Genomic DNA, 23,692 nt, shown 5'->3' with positions numbered 1-23,692 from the left:
ACACACCCTCCCTCCCCCAATAAAGAGGGGGCGTGACCCCCAGGCCCTTGTGTAGTTACAAGTAGAAAAAAAAAAGAAAATAACAACTTTAAAGTATAACTAAGGGGGGGATATTTGTGTGCCACTGTTAGGACTAAGGGAAAACAAATTATCGTTAGAAATTAACGATTCCCTTACATCCTAACCAGTGGCACAGATGGGGATTTAGCAAGAAGAAACCCCCATGGGAGGGTCCTCATGCCTGGCGGAAGCTAATACTGTCCGGCCAAATGAGGAATAGCTATGAATTCTAGAATCCACTCTATAGTGTGAGATAAAGGTGGAGTGAGAACTCCAAGAAGCCGACTTACAGATCACATCCAATGGAATCGAGCGTCTCTCTGCAAACAAAGTGGCCACTGCCCGTGTAGAGTGGGCCCTTACAAACTCAGGATGCACCGAGCCCTGAGACACATAGGACTCCCGAATTGCCTCTTTAATCCATCGACTGATGGAGGGCTTAGAGGCTTTCCTCCCCTTGTGGGTACCGCAAAAGAGGATAAGGAGGTTTTCATCTCTCCTAAATATCTTGGAGCGTTCCAGAGAAATAGGCCTGTTGAGACAGGCTGAAATTGCTGAAACCTGCACTTTGAGGGTAGAAGGGGACAGCCCCTTGTCCAGACCGTCTTGCAAAAACTGAAGAATTGCCGGAATGGAAGCTTCAGTGGATGACTGCTGATGCATAGAACACCATGATGAAAAAATCTTCCAAATTCTTGAGTAGGACTTATTAGTAGCTTCCGATCTGGAGTGCTCTAAGGTTCTCAAGACAGACCCCGAAAGCCCTTCTATCCTTGGAAGGGACTGATCAACCTCCAGGCCGTCAGGTTGAACATTTGAAGAGATCTGAGTGTCCCCCGACACCAGTACTCTCTCTGGGGGAAACCTCCAAAATTGACCCCGACTCATCTGGAAGAGTTGGGTAAACCAAGCTCTCTTTGGCCAGTATGGAATGATGATGATGACTGACGCTTGGTCCTGCCTGATTTTCATCAAGACCCTCAGTATCAAGGAAATTGGAGGGAAGATGTAGGCCAGCCTGAACTTCCACGGGATTGACAGTGCATCTATTGCCACTGGGTTGTCCTCCCTGTAAAGGGAGCAATACCTCTCCACCTTGGTGTTGAACCTCGTTGCCATGAGATCGATCTCTGGCATGCCCCACCTGAGCGTTATCTCCTTGAAGACCTATGGATGAAGTGACCATTCTCCGGTTGGAAGACCTCGGCTCAGGCGATCCGCAATCACATTGTGAACTCTGCGAATGTGAACGGCTGATAAGTGGGTGAGGTTCAGTTCTGCCCAATCCAATATCACACCTATCTCTCTCAGGAGACTTTGTGACCTCGTGTCTCCCTGCTTGTTGATATACAGCACAGCGGTCATGCTGTCTGACTGTACCTTCACTGCTTTCCCTCGAATGAAGGGAGCAAAATGAAAAAGAGCTAGTCTGATCGATCTGATCTCCAGGAGATTTGATGACAATGATTCCTCCTCTGGTGTCCAAGTTCCGTGGACTGTCTTGTCCAGAAAATGAGCTCCCCAGCCTACTAGGGATGCATCTGAAGTAAGTATGATCCAAGAGGGCTGGATCAAGGACTTGCCATCCTCGAGGTGAGACCACCATCTTAGAGAGGATCGGGCATGGTAAAACAGGGAGTGCACGGAATTTAGTCCCACCGGACTGTGATTCCACTTGGCTAGTACCTCTGACTGAAGCGGATGCAGATGCCATAATGCCCAAGGTACCGCCTCTGCGGTTGATGACATTAGTCCCAACATCTTCATCAATGTTCAAATTGTTAGCTCTCGTGGTACTGAGAGTGAACGGGCTGTCCGTTGAACGGATCGCCTTCTCTCGGGAGTGAGATGAATAGTCATCTTTACTGAATCCACCGCGAACCCCAGGAACCTTACTGAGGTGGCTGCAGAAGTTGGGACTTGTCCCAGTTGATTATCCATCCTAGCTGATGAAGGAAGGCGACAGCCTGTTGAATGTGTTGGGACAGGATCGCTTGGGAAGGGGCTCTGAGGAGCCAATCGTCCAGGTAAGGAACTATGCTCAGACCCTGAAGCCTTAGAGCGGCCACCACCACCTTGGTAAAAGTGTGTGGAGCTGAAGAAATCCCAAATGGGAGGGCCACAAACCGGAAATGTTTTAAGACCCCCCCCCCATCTGTACCGCGATCCTTAAGAATCTTCTGGACCCAGGGTGGATGGGAATATGGAGATAAGCATCCTTGAGGTCCAAGGTTGCCAAGAAATCTCCCGACATGAGAAGATTGGTCACTGACTGGATAGTTTCCATATGGAATTTCTTTTGTTTGATAAAACGATTGAAGTACCTCAGATCTATAATCATCCTCCGGTATTCTTGGGTACCAGAAACACTGGGGAATAGATACCTGCTCCCCTCTCTTGGGGGGGACCTCCTCTAGAGCCCCCTTCTGAACATATTCTAGAACATAGCTCTCTAGAACTCTTTGCTTGCTGCAGGGAAGTAACCTTGTCTGGACGAACTTGTCCGCGGGCGGACTGCTCAAGTCCACAAGGTAACCTTGTGAAATGATGCGAAGGACCCATTGGTCCTGGATATGATCCTAACAAAAATCTAGAAAACCTAGAAAATTCCTGATACAGGAATGTGGGGAGCAGGGAGCATTGGACATCCAGTCAGACTGGCTAAATACCGAGGAGGCCCGCAATCAGAGCATCGAGGACTTCTTGGGGTGTCTAGATCCCCTAGAGGATTTTCCTCCTCTACGGGAACCCCAATCTCTCTGGGTTCTAGGTTGAGGTTCCGGCCTGGAACCATACCTTTTGCCCCGACCACGAAAGGACTGCTGGAGAAGGGACTTGCCCTTCTTGTCCGACAGCCCCTCCATTATCTGGTCTAGCTCTGCTTTAAAAAGCTTGCCAGGTTCATAAGCCATAGCGCAAAGGTTATGCTTAGAGGTAGTATTAGCCTTCCAAGGCTTCAACCAGAGCGGACGCCTGCCAGCGGTTGAAAGCGCCATGGATTTGGACGCCAACTTCAATTGTTGTGGAGCAGCGTCACACAGGAAGTCGATGGCTAATCTGGCCGTCTTACAGGAGGCCAAGATGTCATCCCTGGAAAAAGACCCTGGTCCAGGTCAGACTGCACCTGGGTGAACCTCGATCTGAGAAAATTTGCCACTTCTGATGACGCAATAGCATCTGAGGCAGACGCCGAAGAATAAACCCGCCTAAGGGCGCAATCCGCCTTCCGATCCATCGGATCTTGGAGGCTTGATCCGTCGTCCGATGGGATTAAAGTCCTCCTTGACAGTTTGGAAATAGCCATGTCCACCTTTGGGACAGGCCCCCAGGATGATACCTGATCCTCCTTTAAAGGAAAAACCACCTTGAATCTCTTGGTCAATATGGGACCCTTCTCCGGTTTGGATATTTTACTTAGCATTCTGTATTAAGAATGCTATTATTTTCCCTTATTACTATGTTATAAGGGAAAATAATAAAATCTACACAACTCTGATCCCAAACCCGAATTTCTGTGAAGAAGTCTGGGTTCGGGTCTGGGTACTGTGGCAATGTGAATAGTGATGGGTGCAGTAAAGTCCCGGGGAAGCATGAAAAAGGGGTGTTGTTAAAGGTGGCCACCAAGTTAGTTGGTGGACACCAAGACAGTTAGCTTAGCTGGCTCCAGCTAGTCCAGGGTGGGATTTTACTGGGAACAGGCAATGTGCTGGGTGGGTGCCTGTTCCCCATGCTCCAGTCCGGGATTTTGGAATATGCCCATGTCCAGGGATGCTATTTAATCCTGTTGCTGGACTTGGGTGTGGCTCCCAGTCTGGGGAAGGAGACAGAGTTTTTGTGAAACAGTACTGCTGGAGGCTCTGGAAGAGTGGTCTCAGCTGGGCTGGCTGAGGGGCCACGGTGCTAGCCGGATTGTTGGGGGACGCCGTGACGCTTGGGCGCAAGTGGTCACAAGGCCGGAGTCGGGAGGACTAATGGGCCACACTCCCCCATAAAGGCACTGGACTTTAGACCGTGTGTGAACGGTGCTCTGTACAGCCAGGAGGCTGATGGACATTGGGCTGGGAAAGCCGCATGTTATGACCGTGTGTGAACGGTGCTTTAGGTGAGTCAGGTTATGTTATGTTTAGTTAGAGCCCAGCCGGGCAGGTGTTTATTTTGTATCATTTATGTTTGTTTTTGCTGAGGTGCCAAATAGAGATGTTTGGAACTGAAACTTGGTGTCTGGCGAAGATACTTGTGTGAATGACCCCCGGAGAAGAGCTAACCCCCCACAGTACCAAACATACCGATTTTTCTCACGCGCATGCAAAACGCATTAAAATGCTTTGCACTCGCGCGGAAAAATCTTTTTTCCGCAACGCACCCACATCTTGCCCTTACATGCGACGCCCGTGTGAAAGAGGCCGATGAGATTACACAAATGTCACGTACACTTTGCTTTTTTTCCTCAGTCCGGAAACTGACCCGCTGTACTGATTTAGAAATCAGAAATGTCAATAATGTCTGTGATGTTTGGCATGGATGTCTCCCTTTTGCAATGGAAGGGTAAGATCTGGGGAAAAACCACATGAAATCCGTACCAAAAACCGCAAGTAACACTAAAATTTGTGCAGATCTTTTGCATGTTTACTCTACCTGTGGGCAGGTGGCCATAAGGGTGCCTTCACGTGTGGCAGAAAAATCCACCTGAAAAATACTCAAGAGCGGGGCAAGGGAATTGTCCACCAGGGTGCAGCAGGGCATCGGGGAGGCAACCATTACTTCTTTTGTTATTTTATAACATTGCATGTTAACAATGGCTTTATTCACTGACAGCAAGCAGAAATATTAGTAAAATTGGGGAATAAAAACACAACCAGTATTGGAGAGTAGCAGAGCTGTTCAGGATACAATGTTATCTCCATGACACCTGAGAGCCCCTATATATCAGTATTATATACGGTAGGTACAGTCACCCTCCATGACACCTGAGAGCCCCTATATATCAGTATCATATACGGTAGGTGAAGAGATCCCTCCATGACACCTGAGAGCACCTTTATATCAGTATTATATGCGGTAGGTACAGTCACCCTCCATGACACCTGAGAGACTCTATATATCAGTATTATACACAGTAGGTGCAGATATCCCTCCATGACACCTGAGAGCTCCTATATATCAGTATTATATACGGTAGGAGCAGACATCCCTCCATGACACCTGAGAGCTCCTATATATATCAGTATTATATACGGTAGGAGCAGACATCCCTCCATGACACCTGAGAGCCCCTATATATCAGTAATATATACAGTAGCTGCAGACATTCCTCCATGACACCTGAGAGCCCCTATATATCAGTATTATATACGGTAGGTGCAGACATCCCTCCATGACACCTGAGAGCCCCTATATATCAGTAATATATACAGTAGCTGCAGACATTCCTCCATGACACCTGAGAGCCCCTATATATCAGTATTATATATACGGTAGGTACAGATATTCCTCCATGACACCTGAGAGCCCCTATATATCAGTATTATATACGGTAGGAGCAGACATCCCTCCATGACACCTGAGAGCTCCTATATATCAGTATTATATACGGTAGGAGCAGACATCCCTCAATGACACCTGAGAGCCCCTATATATCAGTATTTTCCCCTTTCGTCCTACGGCAGCACAGCATGGGTTAAGCTCATCTTCATCCCCTTGGCTAGGACCGCCCACCTAGATTAAAATAATTAATTAATTAAATCATTATTAGCGACTATAAAGCTGGCCTCCCACAATGCTCCACTGTGTTTTTTTATTGTCCTCATTCCTTGAGGATGAAGCCCACCTACTATATGGCCGCATACCGTGGTGTGTCCAGGTTCTAATGGTCTGTAAAAATCGGCGTGTGCCATGTGTGGTTCCCTGGCAGCCGTTCTTAGCCGCTGTGGCGCTGAATAGAAGAGTGATTTACTCTCCTGGATGCTATTCAAATCGCAGGAGGCGTGCGTCTAGAACCGGAAGTGGAATCCAAACTTCCGGTTTGCGCCATGGAACGCACGGTGGAATGCAGGAAGTGCGTCTACAAGCGCATCAGGTGCCTCCCCTACAAGCGCCCTTAGGACTAATTAAGTTAAGTATATAAGGCGGCTCTGTGCAGGGCTCGGCGCCCCTTTGTGCCTGGCAGCCGAGCTCTAGCAGAAATAAGATGTCCTTCTCTTCTGAGAAAGGGGGAAAAAGATCCCGCAAAGGCAGGCATAGGCTATGCAAGTCCTGTGAACAGGCATTACCTGATGAATGTACGGAAGATCTGTGTATAAGCTGTAATGTGGACTCTCTAAGGTCACCACCCAGAGCTAATAAGAGGCAGAAGACTAAGCATGGTCTATGTATTTCATGTATTCAGCCCTTACCCCTGAACTGGTCATCTAATATATGTGAAAATTTCTCGCACCCAGAAGTAGCGTCGGATGCAGAAACCAAAAAATGAATGTCAATATTTAAAGCCTTTTTGTCGCAAGCCAAGAAGAAAAAGCATTAAACAAAAAAGAAGCATTATGTCTCTCCATCATCTTCTGAAGAGTCTTCTAGATCTGAGGGGGAAGTGTCTTCAGACTCAGAGCTTGACTTACCTACCCTGGAAGACAATTTTTTGTTTAACAAGAGTAATTCAAATAACTTGATTAAGGAAGTGAAAAACATCATGGAATCAAAAAAAGAGGAGACAGCTGATAAGGAGGAAGATAACCTTTTTTATTTTCCCAAGAAAAAGGCGTCCGTTTTTCCTAGCCATCCAGTACTCAACACTATTATGCGTAAAGAATGGCAGCAGCCAGTAAAAAAAACTTAGGATCAAGATTCAAGTCTATATATAAAATAGACCCGGCTGAGTCTACAAGTTGGGAAGTTCCTGCTAGGGTTGATCCTGCTGTCGCCAGATTAGCCAAGAGATCCATGTTTCCTAGAGATGATTCTTCACTTCTCAAGGATCCAATGGAGAAAAAGGCGGACGGTCTCCTAAAAAGATTACATTCCTACCTGTCTCTTACGAATAAAGACGCTATGGCTTCGGTTCCGGTAGCCCGCGCTTTGAGGGTCTGGCTCAGTCACTTGGGCAGAGACATAGAAGATGGTGTGTCCAGAGAAGAATTGCTCCAACAGTTACCTACATTGAAACTAGCAGCAGAATTCCTTAATTAATTCTTTAAGATTAATAGCTAAGAATATGGCGCTTTCCAACTCCGTCAGAAGGTCTGTCTGGCTCAAATTATGGTCTGGATACTCAGCATCAAAAAATAATCTATGCTCACTCCCTTTTGAGCCAGGGAAGTTATTCGGATCCCATCTAGATAAACTTCTGGAATCCAGTAATGAAGAAAAAGCGTTGAATTTTCCCCAATTCAAGGGTAGAGAAAAGATGCGGTTTTTTCGTCCCTACAGAGAACAAAATTATAGAAGACATGGATCAAGAGGACACTTCAACAGAAGCAGACCTGACAGAAGAACCTGGATGCCCTTTAGAAAAATCAAAGAAGAAATCAGATGATGGAAAACCGTCGAAGAAGGAATTCTGATGCCAGAAGCCAAAAAGTAGGAGGCCAGCTGACACATCACTACTCACAGTGGCAAAAGATTACTTCAGACACCTGGGTTCTAAACATCATAAAAGAAGGATACATATTGGAACTAGATCGACATCCAAGGGACAGATTTCTACTGAACAAGAAAGAAGATCCCAAAATTTTTTCTCTTCTAGACGAGTTCATAGAGAAAGAAGCATTAGAACCAGTACCCATGCACCAAAGAAGTACCGGAGTATACTCCAAAATATTTCAGGTTCCCAAGCCAGGGGGAAAGTATCGTCTTATCATAGAGCTTCGATACCTGAATCAATTCATGAAAAAGATCAATTTCAAAATGGAGACTTTAAGATCTATCACAGCGGTGCTCACAGAAAATCAGTTCATGGTCTCTCTGGATCTAAGAGACGCCTACCTGCACATCCCTATAAGAGAAGAATCCAGAAGATTCCTAAGAATAGCGGTCATAAGAAAGAAGAAAGTTTCACACTTCCAGTTCAAAGCACTACAGTTTGGCCTTTGTTCCTCTCCCAGAATCTTCACCAAGGTGGCAGTCCTGGTTGCAGTACATCTTCGTCTCCAGAGAATACAAGTTTTTCCATATCTCGACGACTGGTTACTGGTAGCTCAGTCAGAAGACCTGCTACACTTACATCTCAGACAAACTATCGAGACGCTTCAAAAACTGGGGTTTTTAATAAACTGGGAGAAATCCGATGTGATTCCTAATACCGCAAAGATTTTTCTGGGCCTGCAGATAGATACAGTGTCTATGGCTCTGTTTCTTCCCCCACCAAAGATCAGAGCTCTGAAAAAAGAAATAAAGATTCTAATTTCATTACATTTTCCCACAGTCCGCAGAGTGATGAAGACCCTGGGACATTAACAGCAGTAACGGATGCGGTACCTTGGGGAAGGATCCATACCAGATACCTACAGCAAAATATGCTTCAAGTCTGGCATCACACTTCTCACAATCTGGAAGCAAGAGTGAGACTAAGGCCTAGGGATCGACCGATTATCGGATTTACCGATATTATCGGCCGATATTCAGGATTTTGAACACTATCGGTATCGGCATCTATTTTGCCGATATTCCGATAGTGTATGGGGAGCACAGATCGCGCTGCTGACAGCGCTCTCCGTGTTCCCCTTAGCAGCACAGGGGAGAAGGAAGCAGCGTCTCCTCCCCCTGTGCTGCTGCCGCCAATGAGGAGAGAGGGGACAGGAGGAGGGGAGGAGCTATGGCCACTGCACCACCAATGAAGATTAATCTATCATTTATTCATATACAGGAGGCGGGAGCTGCAGAATCACATAGCCGGCTCCCGACCTCTATGAGCGGTAGCTGCGATCTGCGGTAGTTAACTCCTCAGGTGCCGCGGATCGCAGCTATTGCTCATAGAGGTCGGGAGCCGGCTATGTGATTCTGCAGCCAGCTCCCGCCTCCTGTATATGAATAAATGAGAGAGGGGTTGTCCAAGTTATATTTATTGATGACCTATCCCCAGGATAGGTCATCAATATCAGATCGGAGGGGGTCCGACACCCGGCACCCCCTCCGATCAGCTGTTTGAAGAGGAGACTCGCACGGTGTCAGCGCTGCCTCCTCTTCACTGTTTACCTTCTAGCCGTTGCATCTGCAGTGGTGAGCAGGTGTAATTACACCCAAGCCTTCCTATTCATTTCAATAGGAAGGCTTGGGTGTAATTACACCTGCTCACCACTGCAGATGCAACGGCTAGAAGGTAAACAGTGAAGAGGAGGCAGCGCTGACACCGTGCAAGTCTCCTCTTCAAACAGCTGATCGGAGGGGGTGCCAGGTCATCAAGAAATATAACTTGGACAACCCCTTTAATCTTCATTGGTGGTGCAGTGCACCCCCCCCCCCCCCAATCCCAGTATTAGACATTGGTGGCGCAGTGTGCCCCCCCTCCCCCCCAGTATTAAGCATTGGCGGCGCAGTGCGCCTCCCCCCCCAAGCCCCCCCAGTATTAAGCATTGGTGACGCAGTGCGCCCCTACACAGGATCCCCTCCTCCTCCGATTGGAGCCCCAGCAGTGTAATGCTGGGGCTCCGATCGGTTACCATGGCAGCCAGGACGCTATTGAAGCCCTGGCTGTCATAGTAAGCTCCATGCTGCTGTGTGCACAAAGCACAGAGCAGCAGGGACAGTGTGAGCTCCTATTCACCCTGATAGATCTCTATCAGGGTGAAAAGGACAAGGGTTCTAGTCCCTAAGGGGGCTAAAAGTTAGTAAAAAAAAATTACAAAAATAAAACACCAAAATATTAAGTATAAATGAAAAAGAAAGATTTACAAAAAAAACGACACATTAACAATAAACATTAATTTTCAGCAGATTTGTGGGAATTTTTTTTTTTTTTTCAAAAATAAAAATTCCCAGAATATCGGTATAAATTATCGGCTATCGGCCTGAAAGTTCACAAATTATCGGTATCGGTATCGGCCCTAAAAAATCAATATCGGTCGATCCCTACTAAGGCCTTCAACAGTTCAGAGCCTCAGGTGGTGGTTGCAATCCAGAAATCTATCCAAGGGGAAGACCTTCAAATATCTACCCCCAGTAGAAATCACTACGGATGCGTCTGGCCGAGGCTGGGGAGCCCATCTTCAAGACAGTTGGATCCAGGGGCTGTGGTCCTCCGAAGACAGGAAGAAGTCTTCAAACTTCAAAGAACTAAAGGTAGTACAACTGGCACTTCTCCAGTTCAAGAAACTTATAGTAGGAAAACCAGTGCTGATTCGTTCGGACAATCTTGCAACTGTATTCTACCTCAACAAGCTGGGTGGAACAAGAAACAGTTCCCTCCTGAAGTTGTGAAAAGAGATCTTCAGTTGGGCGGAAGCCAATATCTCAGAGCTAAAAGCCATGCATGTAAGAGGTTGCTTGAATATTCAAGCGGATCGTCTGAGCCGGAGAAAAATAGACCCAGCAGATTGGGAACTGAGCCAGAGAATATTTCAGCAGATTGTGACCAGATGGGGATGTCCAGAGTGGGACTTGATGGCATCAGCATCGAACAAAAAGGTTCCCAAATTCTGCTCTCTGAACAAGCCCACAATACTGGATGCCTTTTCCTTCAGTTGGAGACGCCTGTTTGTCTACATTTTTCCTCCAGTACCTCTCATCCCAAGAGTCCCGAGGAAGATAATGATGGACAAGCCTCAGACGAGGAGGTCATCGTTGCCTTTACTACTCCGGCTATCCAAGGAGCAGTTCTGGAAGCTTCCCCCAGTTCCAGATCTACTGTTACAAGACGGTCTCTATCACCAGAACCTGAACCATTTACACCTGACAGCCTGGAGGTTGAGAGATCTAAGTTAATGGAGATGGGCCTCTCTGAGTCTGTAGTTAAGACCTTATTATGTTCCCGCAAGGATTCTACTAATAAAAAATATGCTAGAATATGTAAAAAGTTTACAGCCTGGTTGGCTGAAGCGATCCATGTGAAGATTGATGTCAGATCCATTCTTCAATTTCTTCAGGAAGGTTTCCAGAAGGGATTTAAGCCTAACACATTAAAAGCGCAAATGACTGCTATCAATATTATGACTGAGAACGAATTTCTCCATCACCCTCTTATTTTCAGATTCTTCAAAGCAATAAGAAGATTGAAACCTACGCATAGAGAACCTACACCAGTCTGGAACCTCTCTATGGTTTTGAGGAGGCTTACACTTGCTCCATTTGAACCTTTGCAGCAAACTGACTTAAAATGGCCGTCATACAAAGTTTTGTTTCTGGTTGCTGTCACCTCCGCAAAAAGAGTTGGTGAAATTCAAGCGCTGTCTTCTAAATACCCTTATTTAAAAATCCTGCCTGATGGGGTCCTTCTTCGCACCATACCTTCTTTTACTCCTAAGGTGCCTTCTACTGCTAACAATAATAGAGAAGCCTTTCTCCCCGTGTTTTTTCCTGACCCGGTTGATGAGGAACAAACTCTACTACATACTCTAGATCTGAAAAGGGCAATCGAGATCTGTCTCCACAGAACAGAAGAGTTCCGTTTAGCCGAAAATTTGTTCGTATTGTTCACAGGTCCAAGAAGAGGGCGACAACCTTCCAGAGATACATTAGCTAGATGGCTAAAGGATACTATCAAAGAATCCTATTCCTTAGAAGAAATGGTTTCTCCTTTTCCAATTAAAGCACATTCAACAAGATCTGCCGCAACCTCCTGGGCAGAACAGGCGCACGTATCTATAGAAGAAATCTGCAATGCTGCCTCCTGGTCCTCATCTCAGACCTTCATGAAGCATTAATGGTTAGACATCAACGATAGAAGCTCAGCCTTTGGCACTGGGGTATTAAGTGCAGTTCTTGATGAAAAATCCCCCCTTCATTATCTATACAAATCCCATGCTGTGCTGCCGTAGGACGAAAGGGAAAATCTGTACCTGGGATTTTACTTTCCTTGAGTCCGAAGGCAGCACAAATATACCCTCCCTGAAATAAATGTTGTTATTTTTGCATTGAATGTAAGTCTATTTATTTTTTTTAAACACAGGGGAGCATTGTGGGAGGCCAGCTTTATAGTCTCTACTAATGATTTAATTAATTATTTTAATCTAGGGGGGCGGTCCTAGCCAAGGGGATGAAGACGAGCTTAACCCATGCTGTGCTGCCTTCGGACTCAAGGAAAGTAAAATCCCAAGTACAGATTTTCCCTATATACGGTAGGTACAGTCACCCTCCATGACACCTGAGAGCTCCTATATATCAGTATTATATACGGTAGGAGCAGACATCCCTCCATGACACCTGAGAGCCCCTATATATCAGTATTATATACGGTAGGTGCAGTCACCCTCCATGACACCTGAGAGCCCCTATATATCAGTATTATACACGGTAGGTACAGTCACCCTCCATGACACCTGAGAGCCCCTATATATCAGTATCATATACGGTAGGAGCAGACATCCCTCCATGACACCTGAGAGCTCCTATATATCAGTATTATATACGGTAGGTACAGTCACTCTCCATGACACCTGAGAGCCCCTATATATCAGTATTATATATACGGTAGGAGCAGACATCCCTCCATGACACCTGAGAGCCCCTATATATCAGTATTATACACGGTAGGTACAGTCACCCTCCATGACACCTGAGAGCCCCTATATATCAGTATTATACACGGTAGGTGCTGTCACCATCCATGACACCTGAGAGCCCCTATATATCAGTATTATACACGGTAGGTACAGTCACCCTCCATGACACCTGAGAGCTCCTATATATCAGTATTATATACGGTAGGTACAGTCACCCTCCATGACACCTGAGAGCTCCTATATATCAGTGTTATACACGGTAGGTGCAGTCACCCTCCATGACACCTGAGAGCTCCTATATATCAGTATTATATACGGTAGGTGCAGACCTTCCTCCATGACACCTGAGAGACCCTATATATCAGTATTATATACGGTAGGTAGTCACCCTCCATGACACCTGAGAGCTCCTATATATCAGTATTATATACGGTAGGTACAGTTACCCTCCATGACACCTGAGAGCTCCTATATATCAGTATTATATACAGTAGGTACAGTCACCCTCCATGACACCTGAGAGCTCCTATATATCAGTATTATATACGGTAGGTACAGTCACCCTCCATGAAACCTGAGAGCCCCTATATATCAGTATTATATACAGTAGGTACAGTCACCCTCCATGACACCTGAGAGCTCCTATATATCAGTATTATACACGGTAGGTGCTGTCACCATCCATGACACCTGAGAGCCCCTATATATCAGTATTATACACGGTAGGTACAGTCACCCTCCATGACACCTGAGAGCTCCTATATATCAGTGTTATACACGGTAGGTGCAGTCACCCTCCATGACACCTGAGAGCTCCTATATATCAGTATTATACACGGTAGGTGCAGACCTTCCTCCATGACACCTGAGAGACCCTATATATCAGTATTATATACGGTAGGTAGTCACCCTCCATGACACCTGAGAGCTCCTATATATCAGTATTATATACGGTAGGTACAGTCACCCTCCATGACACCTGAGAGCCCCTATATATCAGTGTTATACACGGTAGGTGCAGTCACCCTCCATGACACCTGAGAGCCCCTATATATCAGTATTATATACAGTAGGTACAGTCACCCTCCATGACACCTGAGAGCTCCTATATATCAGTATTATATACGGTAGGTGCAGACATCCCTCCATGAAACCTGAGAGCCCCTATATATCAGTATTATATACGGTAGGTACAGTCACCCTCCATGACACCTGAGAGCCCCTATATATCAGTGTTATATACGGTAGGTACAGTCACCCTCCATGACACCTGAGAGCCCCTATATATCAGTGTTATACACGGTAGGTGCAGTCACCCTCCATGACACCTGAGAGCTCCTATATATCAGTATTATATACGGTAGGTACAGTCACCCTCCATGACACCTGAGAGCCCCTATATATCAGTGTTATACACGGTAGGTACAGTCACCCTCCATGACACCTGAGAGCCCCTATATATCAGTATTATACACGGTAGGTGCAGTCACCCTCCATGACACCTGAGAGCCCCTATATATCAGTATTATATACGGTAGGTACAGTCACCCTCCATGACACCTGAGAGCCCCTATATATCAGTATTATATACGGTAGGTACAGTCACCCTCCATGACACCTGAGAGCCCCTCTATATCAGTATTATATACGGTAGGTACAGTCACCCTCCATGACACCTGAGAGCCCCTATATATCAGTATTATATACGGTAGGTACAGTCACCCTCCATGACACCTGAGAGCCCCTCTATATCAGTATTATACACGGTAGGTGCAGACCTTCCTCCATGACACCTGAGAGCTCCTATATATCAGTATTATATATACGGTAGGTACAGTCACCCTCCATGACACCTGAGAGCCCCTATATATCAGTATTATACACGGTAGGTGCAGTCACCCTCCATGACACCTGAGAGCCCCTATATATCAGTATTATATACGGTAGGTACAGTCACCCTCCATGACACCTGAGAGCCCCTATATATCAGTATTATATACGGTAGGTACAGTCACCCTCCATGACACCTGAGAGCCCCTCTATATCAGTATTATATACGGTAGGTACAGTCACCCTCCATGACACCTGAGAGCCCCTATATATCAGTATTATATACGGTAGGTACAGTCACCCTCCATGACACCTGAGAGCCCCTCTATATCAGTATTATACACGGTAGGTGCAGACCTTCCTCCATGACACCTGAGAGCTCCTATATATCAGTATTATATATACGGTAGGTACAGTCACCCTCCATGACACCTGAGAGCCCCTATATATCAGTATTATATACGGTAGGTACAGTCACCCTCCATGACACCTGAGAGCCCCTCTATATCAGTATTATACACGGTAGGTGCAGACCTTCCTCCATGACACCTGAGAGCCCCTATATATCAGTATTATATACGGTAGGTGCAGTCACCCTCCATGACACCTGAGAGCCCCTATATATCAGTATTATATACGGTAGGTACAGTCACCCTCCATGACACCTGAGAGCCCCTATATATCAGTATTATATATACGGTAGGTGCAGTCACCCTCCATGACACCTGAGAGCTCCTATATATCAGTATTATATACGGTAGGTGCAGTCACCCTCCATGACACCTGAGATCCCCTATATATCAGTATTATATACGGTAGGTACAGTCACCCTCCATGACACCTGAGAGCTCCTATATATCAGTATTATATACGGTAGGTGCAGTCACCCTCCATGACACCTGAGAGCCCCTATATATCAGTATTATATACGGTAGGTGCAGACATCCCTCCATGACACCTGAGAGCCCCTATATATCAGTGTTATACACGGTAGGTGCAGTCACCCTCCATGACACCTGAGAGCCCCTATATATCAGTGTTATACACGGTAGGTACAGTCATCCCTCCATGACACCTGAGAGCCCCTATATATCAGTATTATATACGGTAGGTGCAGACATCCCTCCATGACACCTGAGAGCCCCTATATATCAGTGTTATACACGGTAGGTGCAGTCACCCTCCGGCCCTCAGCCCGGGCCCCTCCGCCCGCCCTGCCCTCACCTCGGCCCGTCCCTCCCCGGGTGTTGCTGCAGTGTCTGCTCTGGGCGGGTCTGCTCCTGACGTCGCTTCCTTCCAACATGGCGAGGAGAAGAGCGGAGCTTCCTTGAGCTGCCAGCCCCGTCACCCTGACAGCCGCCGCCGTTCCCGGGGTTACAGATTTCTTAGCGTCGGCCGCTGAGCCCCCTCCCCCGCCGGGAGTGACAGGTGCCGCCCGGGCTGTGATGGGGCGACCTCCACCCGAAGCCCAAGACACTGCCCGACATTAGAGAGCCCGAGGAGGCGCATCACACGGCGGATCCAACATGTTCCTCACCCGGGCCCTGGAGAAGATCCTCAGCGACAAGGAGGTGAAGAGGGCGCATCACAGTCAGCTGCGCAAGGCGTGTGAAGTGGCGCTAGGTGAGGAGGACCCTGCCGGGTGACAATGGGTGACACCAGGCTCCGTGCCCTGTGTGACTGGCGTGAGGAGGGGCAGTGTGTGTGGTGTCATCTCACTGGTGTACAGTGTGTGTGGTGTCATCTCACTGGTGTACAGTGTGTGTGGTGTCATCTCACTGGTGTACAGTGTGTGTGGTGTCATCTCACTGGTGTACAGTGTGTGTGGTGTCATCTCACTGGTGTACAGTGTGTGTGGTGTCATCTCACTGGTGTACAGTGTGTGGTGTCATCTCACTGGTGTACAGTGTGTGGTGTCAACTCACTGGTGTACAGTGTGTGTGACTATAGGTGACAGATGTGACACTGGTGTGCAATGTGTGGTCGGTGGTGGCCACTGTGTGTGACTATAGGTGACAGGAGGAGATGTCACTATAATGTACAATGTGTGGTCAGTGGTGGCCGCTGTGTGTGACTATAGGTGACAGGAGATGTGACACTGGTGTACAATGTGTGGTCGGTGGTGGCCGCTGTGTGTGACTATAGGTGACAGGAGATGTGACACTAGTGTATAATGTGTGGTCAGCTGTGGCTGCTGTGTGTGACTATAGGTGACAGGAGATGTGAGACTAGTGTATAATGTGTGGTCGGCGGTGGCCGCTGTGTGTGACTATAGGTGACAGGAGATGTGACACTAGTGTACAATGTGTGGTCAGCAGTGGCAGCTGTGTGTGACTATAGGTGGCAGGAGGAGATGTGACACTGGTGTATAATGTGTGGTCTGTGGTGGCCGCTGTGTGTGACTATAGGTGACAGATGTGACACTAGTGTACAATGTGTGGTCGGCGGTGGCCGCTGTGTGTGACTATAGGTGACAGATGTGACACTAGTGTACAATATGTGGTCGGCGGTGGCCGCTGTGTGTGACTATAGGTGACAGAAGGAGACGTGACACTGGTGTACAATGTGTGGTCAGCGGTGGCTGCTGTGTGTGACTATAGGTGACAGCAGGAGGAGATGTCACACAGGCGGGTTCGATCACCCCATTGGGGCAGGAGCTGTCATGTACTGATTCTAGGTGACACGGGTGGTCTTTGTGTATTCACATTTTTGTGATATTTCCTAAATCTGCCCTCCTTCCTTCTGTACCAGCGATGACTCCTGTGTGACATGTTTGATTTGTAGCAGACTAGTGACGTCACAGCCAGAAAAGGAATTGCAGGCATTAAACAAATATGAACGTTTGGGTTTTCCGGGATTTACCAATCTGGGAAGTCATCCGTGGCCCTCTGTATCAGGATCTCCACTGCTCCGTCCCATGTAGTGAGTGGGAGCAGCGCTGCAGTAACCAGCCCCATGCACCACTCAATGGACAGACCAGCATGGGAACTGAACAGTGGGTTTTCGGGGAGCTGGACCCCCACTGATCTGACATTGATGACCTATCCTATCCCAAAGACAACCTACAGGACGTGGAGTAAGTGTCTGATTGGAGGGGGTCCAACTGTAAGGGCCCCCGATTACCTCCAGACCAGTGGTCACACATGCGCACTGCCCCTCTGGGGGCTGCTGGAAATAGCGGAGCGCTTTTACTTGACTATTTCCTGCAGTCCCATAGAGTTGAATGGAGCAGCGGGCACCTATTCCTGTCTGCCGCTCCTTTCAGTTGGCAGGATGCCGCAGCTCTGCTAGAAAGAGGAGTCCGATGCAGCCCCTGCCTTCACCCGCCTCCGGACTGCCATCAACAGGTTGGCGGGGCAGCGAGCAGCATCGTATTCATCTCGCTGGCAGAGCCGCCATCATAGCAGTGACAGATAGTGTTGAGAGAACTTACGTTTTCAAGATCGGCGTACAAGGTTCGGGTTATCTAAGAATTCTGTTATGGATTCCGCTACCACGGAACATAACTTATGGTCCGTGGTAGCGGAATCCATGACGGTATTCTCAGATAACCGCCACCTTGTACGCCGAACTTGAAAACAGAAGTTCGCTCAACACTAGTGACAGACCATTGAAATCAGTGGGTATGTCACTGCACTCTCTCAGATAGGGCAGCATAGTGCAGAACTGTATTCTAAGTCCTCGTGCAGACGGCGCATATAACTGATGGAATTACCGCACAGGTTTCTGTCCGCGGTGTAATACGGTAAACAAAGCACCTTGAGTGGAAAAGAAAATAAGCATGTGTGAATTGTCCCCATAGATTAAAGCTACTTTCACATCTGCGTTTTCCTATCCGGTTTTGAGATCCGGCACAGGCTCTCAAAACCGGAGGAAAACGCTTCAGTTTTGACCACAAATGGCGAAAAACTGGGTGCACCAGAATGCATTCCGTTTCGTTTGTTGCGTTCAAGCGCCAGACACAAAACTGCTGCAAGCATTGTTTTTGTGTGCGGCATGAGAAACTGAAGGGCCCGGATCCGCCACCAAAAACCATGGAAGTCAATGGTGCTGAATCCGTTTTTTTTGCAGACAGGTTAAAACCAGATCCGGCGCCCATTGACTTACAACGGTTTTAGTGCTGGATTCGTTTTTTTCATTTTTGATATAACACAACCAGATCCGTTCTGAACAGAAGCGGTCGGTTGTATTATTATAACAGGTCCGCAATTCCGGATCGGGCCGCGCGTCATGCGGCCCCATAGAAAGGTATGGGTCCGCAATTCCGTTCTGCAAAATGTGTGAATGGAGCCTTACGGACATAGATGCTCCGGATCTTCTAGTCACATACAGGCTGGATTAGCGGTGTGCAGACCTGGCACGTGTGAACGCAGCCTTATGATCTCTAGGGGAATGTTCAGATGATTAAGATTTACACCAGGCAAATCCAGTGTGGATTCTGAAGATAATCCGTGTCGGTTCTGCCGCAGCTTGTTATTGTAGTGCTGCTGATCCTGGTAATCTGCGGCTTCTCACTGTACTTTGACATGGCGGTACATGTATTGTAGACCGAACGCCAGTAGATTCCGTCAGGATTTAGGTATGGAATCTGAGCCTCATACCTGACACGGTCCACAACGTGTGAACATGGCCTTATTGCAGAGAGATTTATTTTTTTTGGCAAGGTTGGAACTGGTTAAATCCCTTCATTCCAGTAACGTAAAGCTGCCTTTTAGGTCTCGTGCATACAACCTCATTTTTCGCAGATCGGATGCAGGCCCGTTCATGTTATTAGGGCTGTGCCCTGTCCGCTTCCGTATGTCCTTTCTGCGGCCGCATAGAACATGTCCTATTCTTGTTCGTTTTGCGGACAAGAATAGACATTTGAAACAGACTGCGGGAACTGTGGAAGGGGAAAATGTGGGATGCACGCGGCCGGTATCTGTGTTTTGTGGATCCGCGATTTGCAGAGCGCAAAAACGGACGTGACCATGTTCAGGAGTCCTTAGGCCAGGGCCCCTCCTTTCACCAGTGGGCCCCTTTAGGCCAACTGCACAGCGGAGTGCACACGGTTTTTCCTTGTGGATTCCTGTGTGGAAAAGCCGCAGCGTTAGGCTACATGCACACGACCGTATGTGTTTTGCGGTCCGCAAATTGCGGATCCGCCCCCCAAAAATCCTAATTCCATCATTTTTTATTTTTTTTTGCAGATCCATTGTAACAATGCCTAAAACGGACAAGAATAGGACATGTTCTATTTTTTTTTTTTGCGGGGCTACGGAACGAACATACTGATGCGGACTCGTTGAAATTAATGGGTCCGCATCCTATCCGCAAAAAATAAATAAATACGGAATGGACACGGAAACAAAATACGTTCGTGTGCATGTAGCCATAAGGCAGCTTTTACACATAGGTTTCTTCTGGCGTTTCTCTGCACTTTTACGGGTTATTATTATTATTTTTTTTTTGTACCTGCGTTTTTCGGTGTGTCGCCAGCTCCAGATCTTAGCTGAAGATCTATAGGAAATATAACATGTGGGACACACAAGCATTTTTTGGCATCTTTTTTTAAAAACGCAGCATGCTGTAAATCTTGGCGGTTTTTTTTTTTTTCAGGCAATTTCCTTTTAGGGGAAAAATTGCATTAAAAAAACGCTAGTGGGCAAACACTAGCCCTGATGTATTAATGGGTCTGCGCCTAGAATCTGTCTAAAAGGTGACGTCATTTGCCACAATCAGGGTTTCTCCTGTTTTGGAATTCGGGTGTAACCAATGTGTTCACCAATAGTTGGGGTAGTCCCTGCAGCAGACCTATCGCTGTGATATACCTGGTGCCAGTCTAGACGACCAGTCTGAGGGCGGACATACACTTTCAATAGCTGTCGGCTGACTCGCCCATAGGCATCCATGTATGTGTATTCAAAGGGGAGAGGGGAGAAAGCTCCTGGCCGACACCACTGACAGCAGCTTCTCTCCCGGGAGAAGAAAAGGATTCTGTCGGGAGAATCAGGCATCCGCATATACATTAGACCAGTGTTTCCCAACCAGTGTGCCTCCAGCTGGTGCAAAACTACAACTCCCAGCATGCCCGGACAGTCTTTGGTTGTGCGGGCATGCTGGGAGTTGTAGTTTTGCAACAGCTGGAGGCACACTGGTTGGGAAACACTGCATTAGACTGTCAGCCGGGCCTGCCATCCTCTGAAATCCCGAATGTTGTCTTGAATTGTGTAGAATAATGATGGCCTGGCATGCGCCCTGATTCACAGTACTTTTGAAAACTACCCACAAAAAGGGACATGAATAGAAGCTGTAGACTGCACCAGGGTTCCACCAATTTTTTGGTCCATGTATTGCAGCCATGAAGTGGGATAAGAAGGATAAGATCTTTACCATAGCTGTGCCGGCCCATCTCCTCCATTGTGTATTCCTAGATGGGTAGAGGTTTATGTCCAGCTGATTTTTATTATATGTCGGGTGCGGTGGACAAGTGTAGAAGCGGTTTGAGAAATGACCCTTGGTTATTTATCTACCCGAGCTCGCTGGTAGCTGACCTGTCCGATAGGGGGTGATCCGTCTACCGTGACTTTGTCTCTAGAACTTGCTAAAAAAAAATTCTTTTTTCTTTCTTGGAGCCACGAGGTTAGATATTAAAGGGGTTGTCAGACTTATTTTAGAAACACCCCAAGGCCCTTTAAAGGTGTTAAAATAACACATGAACATATACTCATCACTTACTCCCCACCAATTCCAGTTCTGTCACTCCGGTCCGAGTTTACAGGCTGCATCGGTGACCGCTGCAGCCAATCACCGGCCCCATGCCGTATACTGCCAAGTGATTGGCTGCAGCAGTCATGTGCTATCTACGGCCTGTAAGCACAGACCAGAGTTTAGGGAACTTTTAAAATAAGTCCGACAACTCCTTTAAGGGCTCATGCACACAACCGGTGGGTGTTTTGCCATCTGCAAATTGTGGACATGTTTTTTTTGTTTGTTTTTTGCGGACATACAGACACGGAATGCGCACAGAGTCATTTCCCTTTTTTGCAGACCCATAGAACTGAATTGCTGTGTATATGGGCCGCAAAAAAAGTGAACAGACAAAAAAATAAAAGTTTTTGTGCATGAGCCCTAAGACTACAGTTTCACCATGTGGCCCTTGAAATTAAATGAGGGGCAGATATCACTGCAAAGCCCACAGATGTAATGTGCGCCTATAGCACCCTGCGGGTCCGTGCTGCACACGGGCAAATGGATTAATTATTTTTTGTTACAGACACATGGAATCGGTAGAAAAAAATATATATGTATATAATTGCGTAATGTTCCGTCGAATGCGTATTCTGAACATGTTTGGGGGTCATTTACAAAGACTGGCTTTGTACGCCTCGTCATAAATTAGGTGCACCTTCTGCAGTCTGAGGTGTAGTTTTTCGCTAGCATTTTGCAGGCGTGAATGTTAAAATTTTTTGTTGTGGCCGATGGTCTTATTGATGTTAATGTGGGGCTAAATGGCAGAAATCCTGGGCTCAGGTGGTTAAAATAAAGTTTGGTGGTGTCTTATGCAGTAGCGTGGTATTTCTGTCCGTACAGCAGGCCGTTCTGCAAACACGTCATATTAAGAGTTAATTTTCTGCTCATGCTTAATTAAGCAGAAACGGTAATGTGCCGGTAATGAGCGAGCGGTGGATGCCGGCAATGCTCTGCTTTCTGGGCCTGAGAAAATGTTTGTAGGGATTAGTGTCGTGTGGCAGAGCAGCAGCATGTCTCCACACCCCACGTCCTAATGGTGCGGAGGTGACGTCCAGGAAGATGTTCACCTTCAGAGGTAACAGGTGGAGCAGGTTGTGGTGACTCATCTGCGTCTCTATGGAGACCTCCGTGACTCTGCTCCACCTCACCTAAGACCTAGTTTCCTTTATGACCCTGCAGCTCTCCACATTAAGACACTGCCGATTTCCTCAGAAGATTCCAGCACCTCCATGAGAACCTGTCATGTTGGACATGGTGTCTGCTCTTGCGGGCAGCAGGGTGTAGAGCAGGAGGAGCTGAGTAGGTTAATATGTAGTATTTTGGGAGAAGATTCAGTCTAAGGCCTCATTCACATTTTCGTGTCAGTATTACATATGTGGAAAAAAAAGCGCCCTTATTCAATCTGTGGATGGTCCGTGTGTCCTTATTAACCCTCCCTGTCTCATTAGTAATCCATGGACGTTGCTCGGCTGAAAATTTATTTCAGGAGCATTTCCTGTCTGTCTTCCATGAAAAACGGACGCACCAGGGATGCCATCTGTGTTGTCTCTGTAATTTTCACGGACCCATAGATTTCAAAGAGCGTGTTTGGTCCGCATCACAGACCAAAGCAGTGCATGTCTGACCCATGGTCAGTAAAAAATACAGACGCATTTAAATCTATAGGTACATGTGCCGTCTGTGGAAAATGCGGACGGCACACGCCTGTGAAAAACAGAAATGTGATTGAGGCCTTCGGTTTCATGCCCACAGCCATAGTATTATGGGAGAAGATTCAGTATTGTGCCCAAGGCCGTGTCTGCAAAAACAGGTCCTTAAACACAGATACCGTCCACGTACAGTCTGCATTCTTCTCACTCCCATCAGTAGAAAGGGCCGCTATCGACCACAATGCGGACAAGAACAGGACGTGTTCTATAAGGGCCCTTGTACTCAACCGTATGCCCTCCGACACATACAGTCCGTGAGCAGGCCATATGTCCCGCAGAGGCATTGATCGTGCGCACAGGAGCGCATAGCATCATAGATTACAATGATGCTGTGATCATATGAGTGCAGGGCAAGGCGGTCCGACGTGCACAGTATCGTTGTAATCTATGATGCTGTGCGCTCCTGTGCGCACAGTCAATGCCACTCCGGGACATATGGCCCGCTCGGAGGGCATCCGGTCGTGTGCAAGGGCCCTAATTTGCAGAAAGACCGCACAGAGGCAGATAGAAATTTCTATTGGGCCATGCACTCCTCCTTTTATTTTTGTGATGCCCACAAACAAAATACAGATAACACACGGATGAAAGGCCTATGGCCTCATCCACACATCACTGTGTGTTGTCTGTATTCTCCACAGATAGCAGACAGATCCATTTTCCACTGATCCAGGGTCCGGATGTTTGAAGAAACACATTGAAATCAATGGAAGTACGCAC

The 23,692-nt window shown here is 47.2% G+C and overlaps 1 protein-coding gene across 1 annotated transcript in view; it reads left to right on the top strand.

Moving 5' to 3' along the window:
• The first annotated feature begins 15,829 nt into the window (after positions 1 to 15,829).
• ARFGEF1 (ADP ribosylation factor guanine nucleotide exchange factor 1) overlaps positions 15,830 to 23,692 on the top strand; it is a 160,469-nt gene continuing 152,606 nt past the window's right edge. The window contains exon 1 of the mRNA XM_044292760.1: positions 15,830 to 16,157. Coding sequence (XP_044148695.1) covers positions 16,061 to 16,157 — 97 coding nt within the window. The 5' untranslated portion in view covers positions 15,830 to 16,060. The remainder of the gene's footprint in view (positions 16,158 to 23,692) is intronic.

Source organism: Bufo gargarizans, chromosome 5 (assembly GCF_014858855.1).
Source record: "Bufo gargarizans isolate SCDJY-AF-19 chromosome 5, ASM1485885v1, whole genome shotgun sequence".
NCBI classification, from domain to species: domain Eukaryota; kingdom Metazoa; phylum Chordata; class Amphibia; order Anura; family Bufonidae; genus Bufo; species Bufo gargarizans.
Note: the sequence above shows the minus strand (reverse complement) of the source record. Positions and strands in the feature narration are given on the sequence as shown.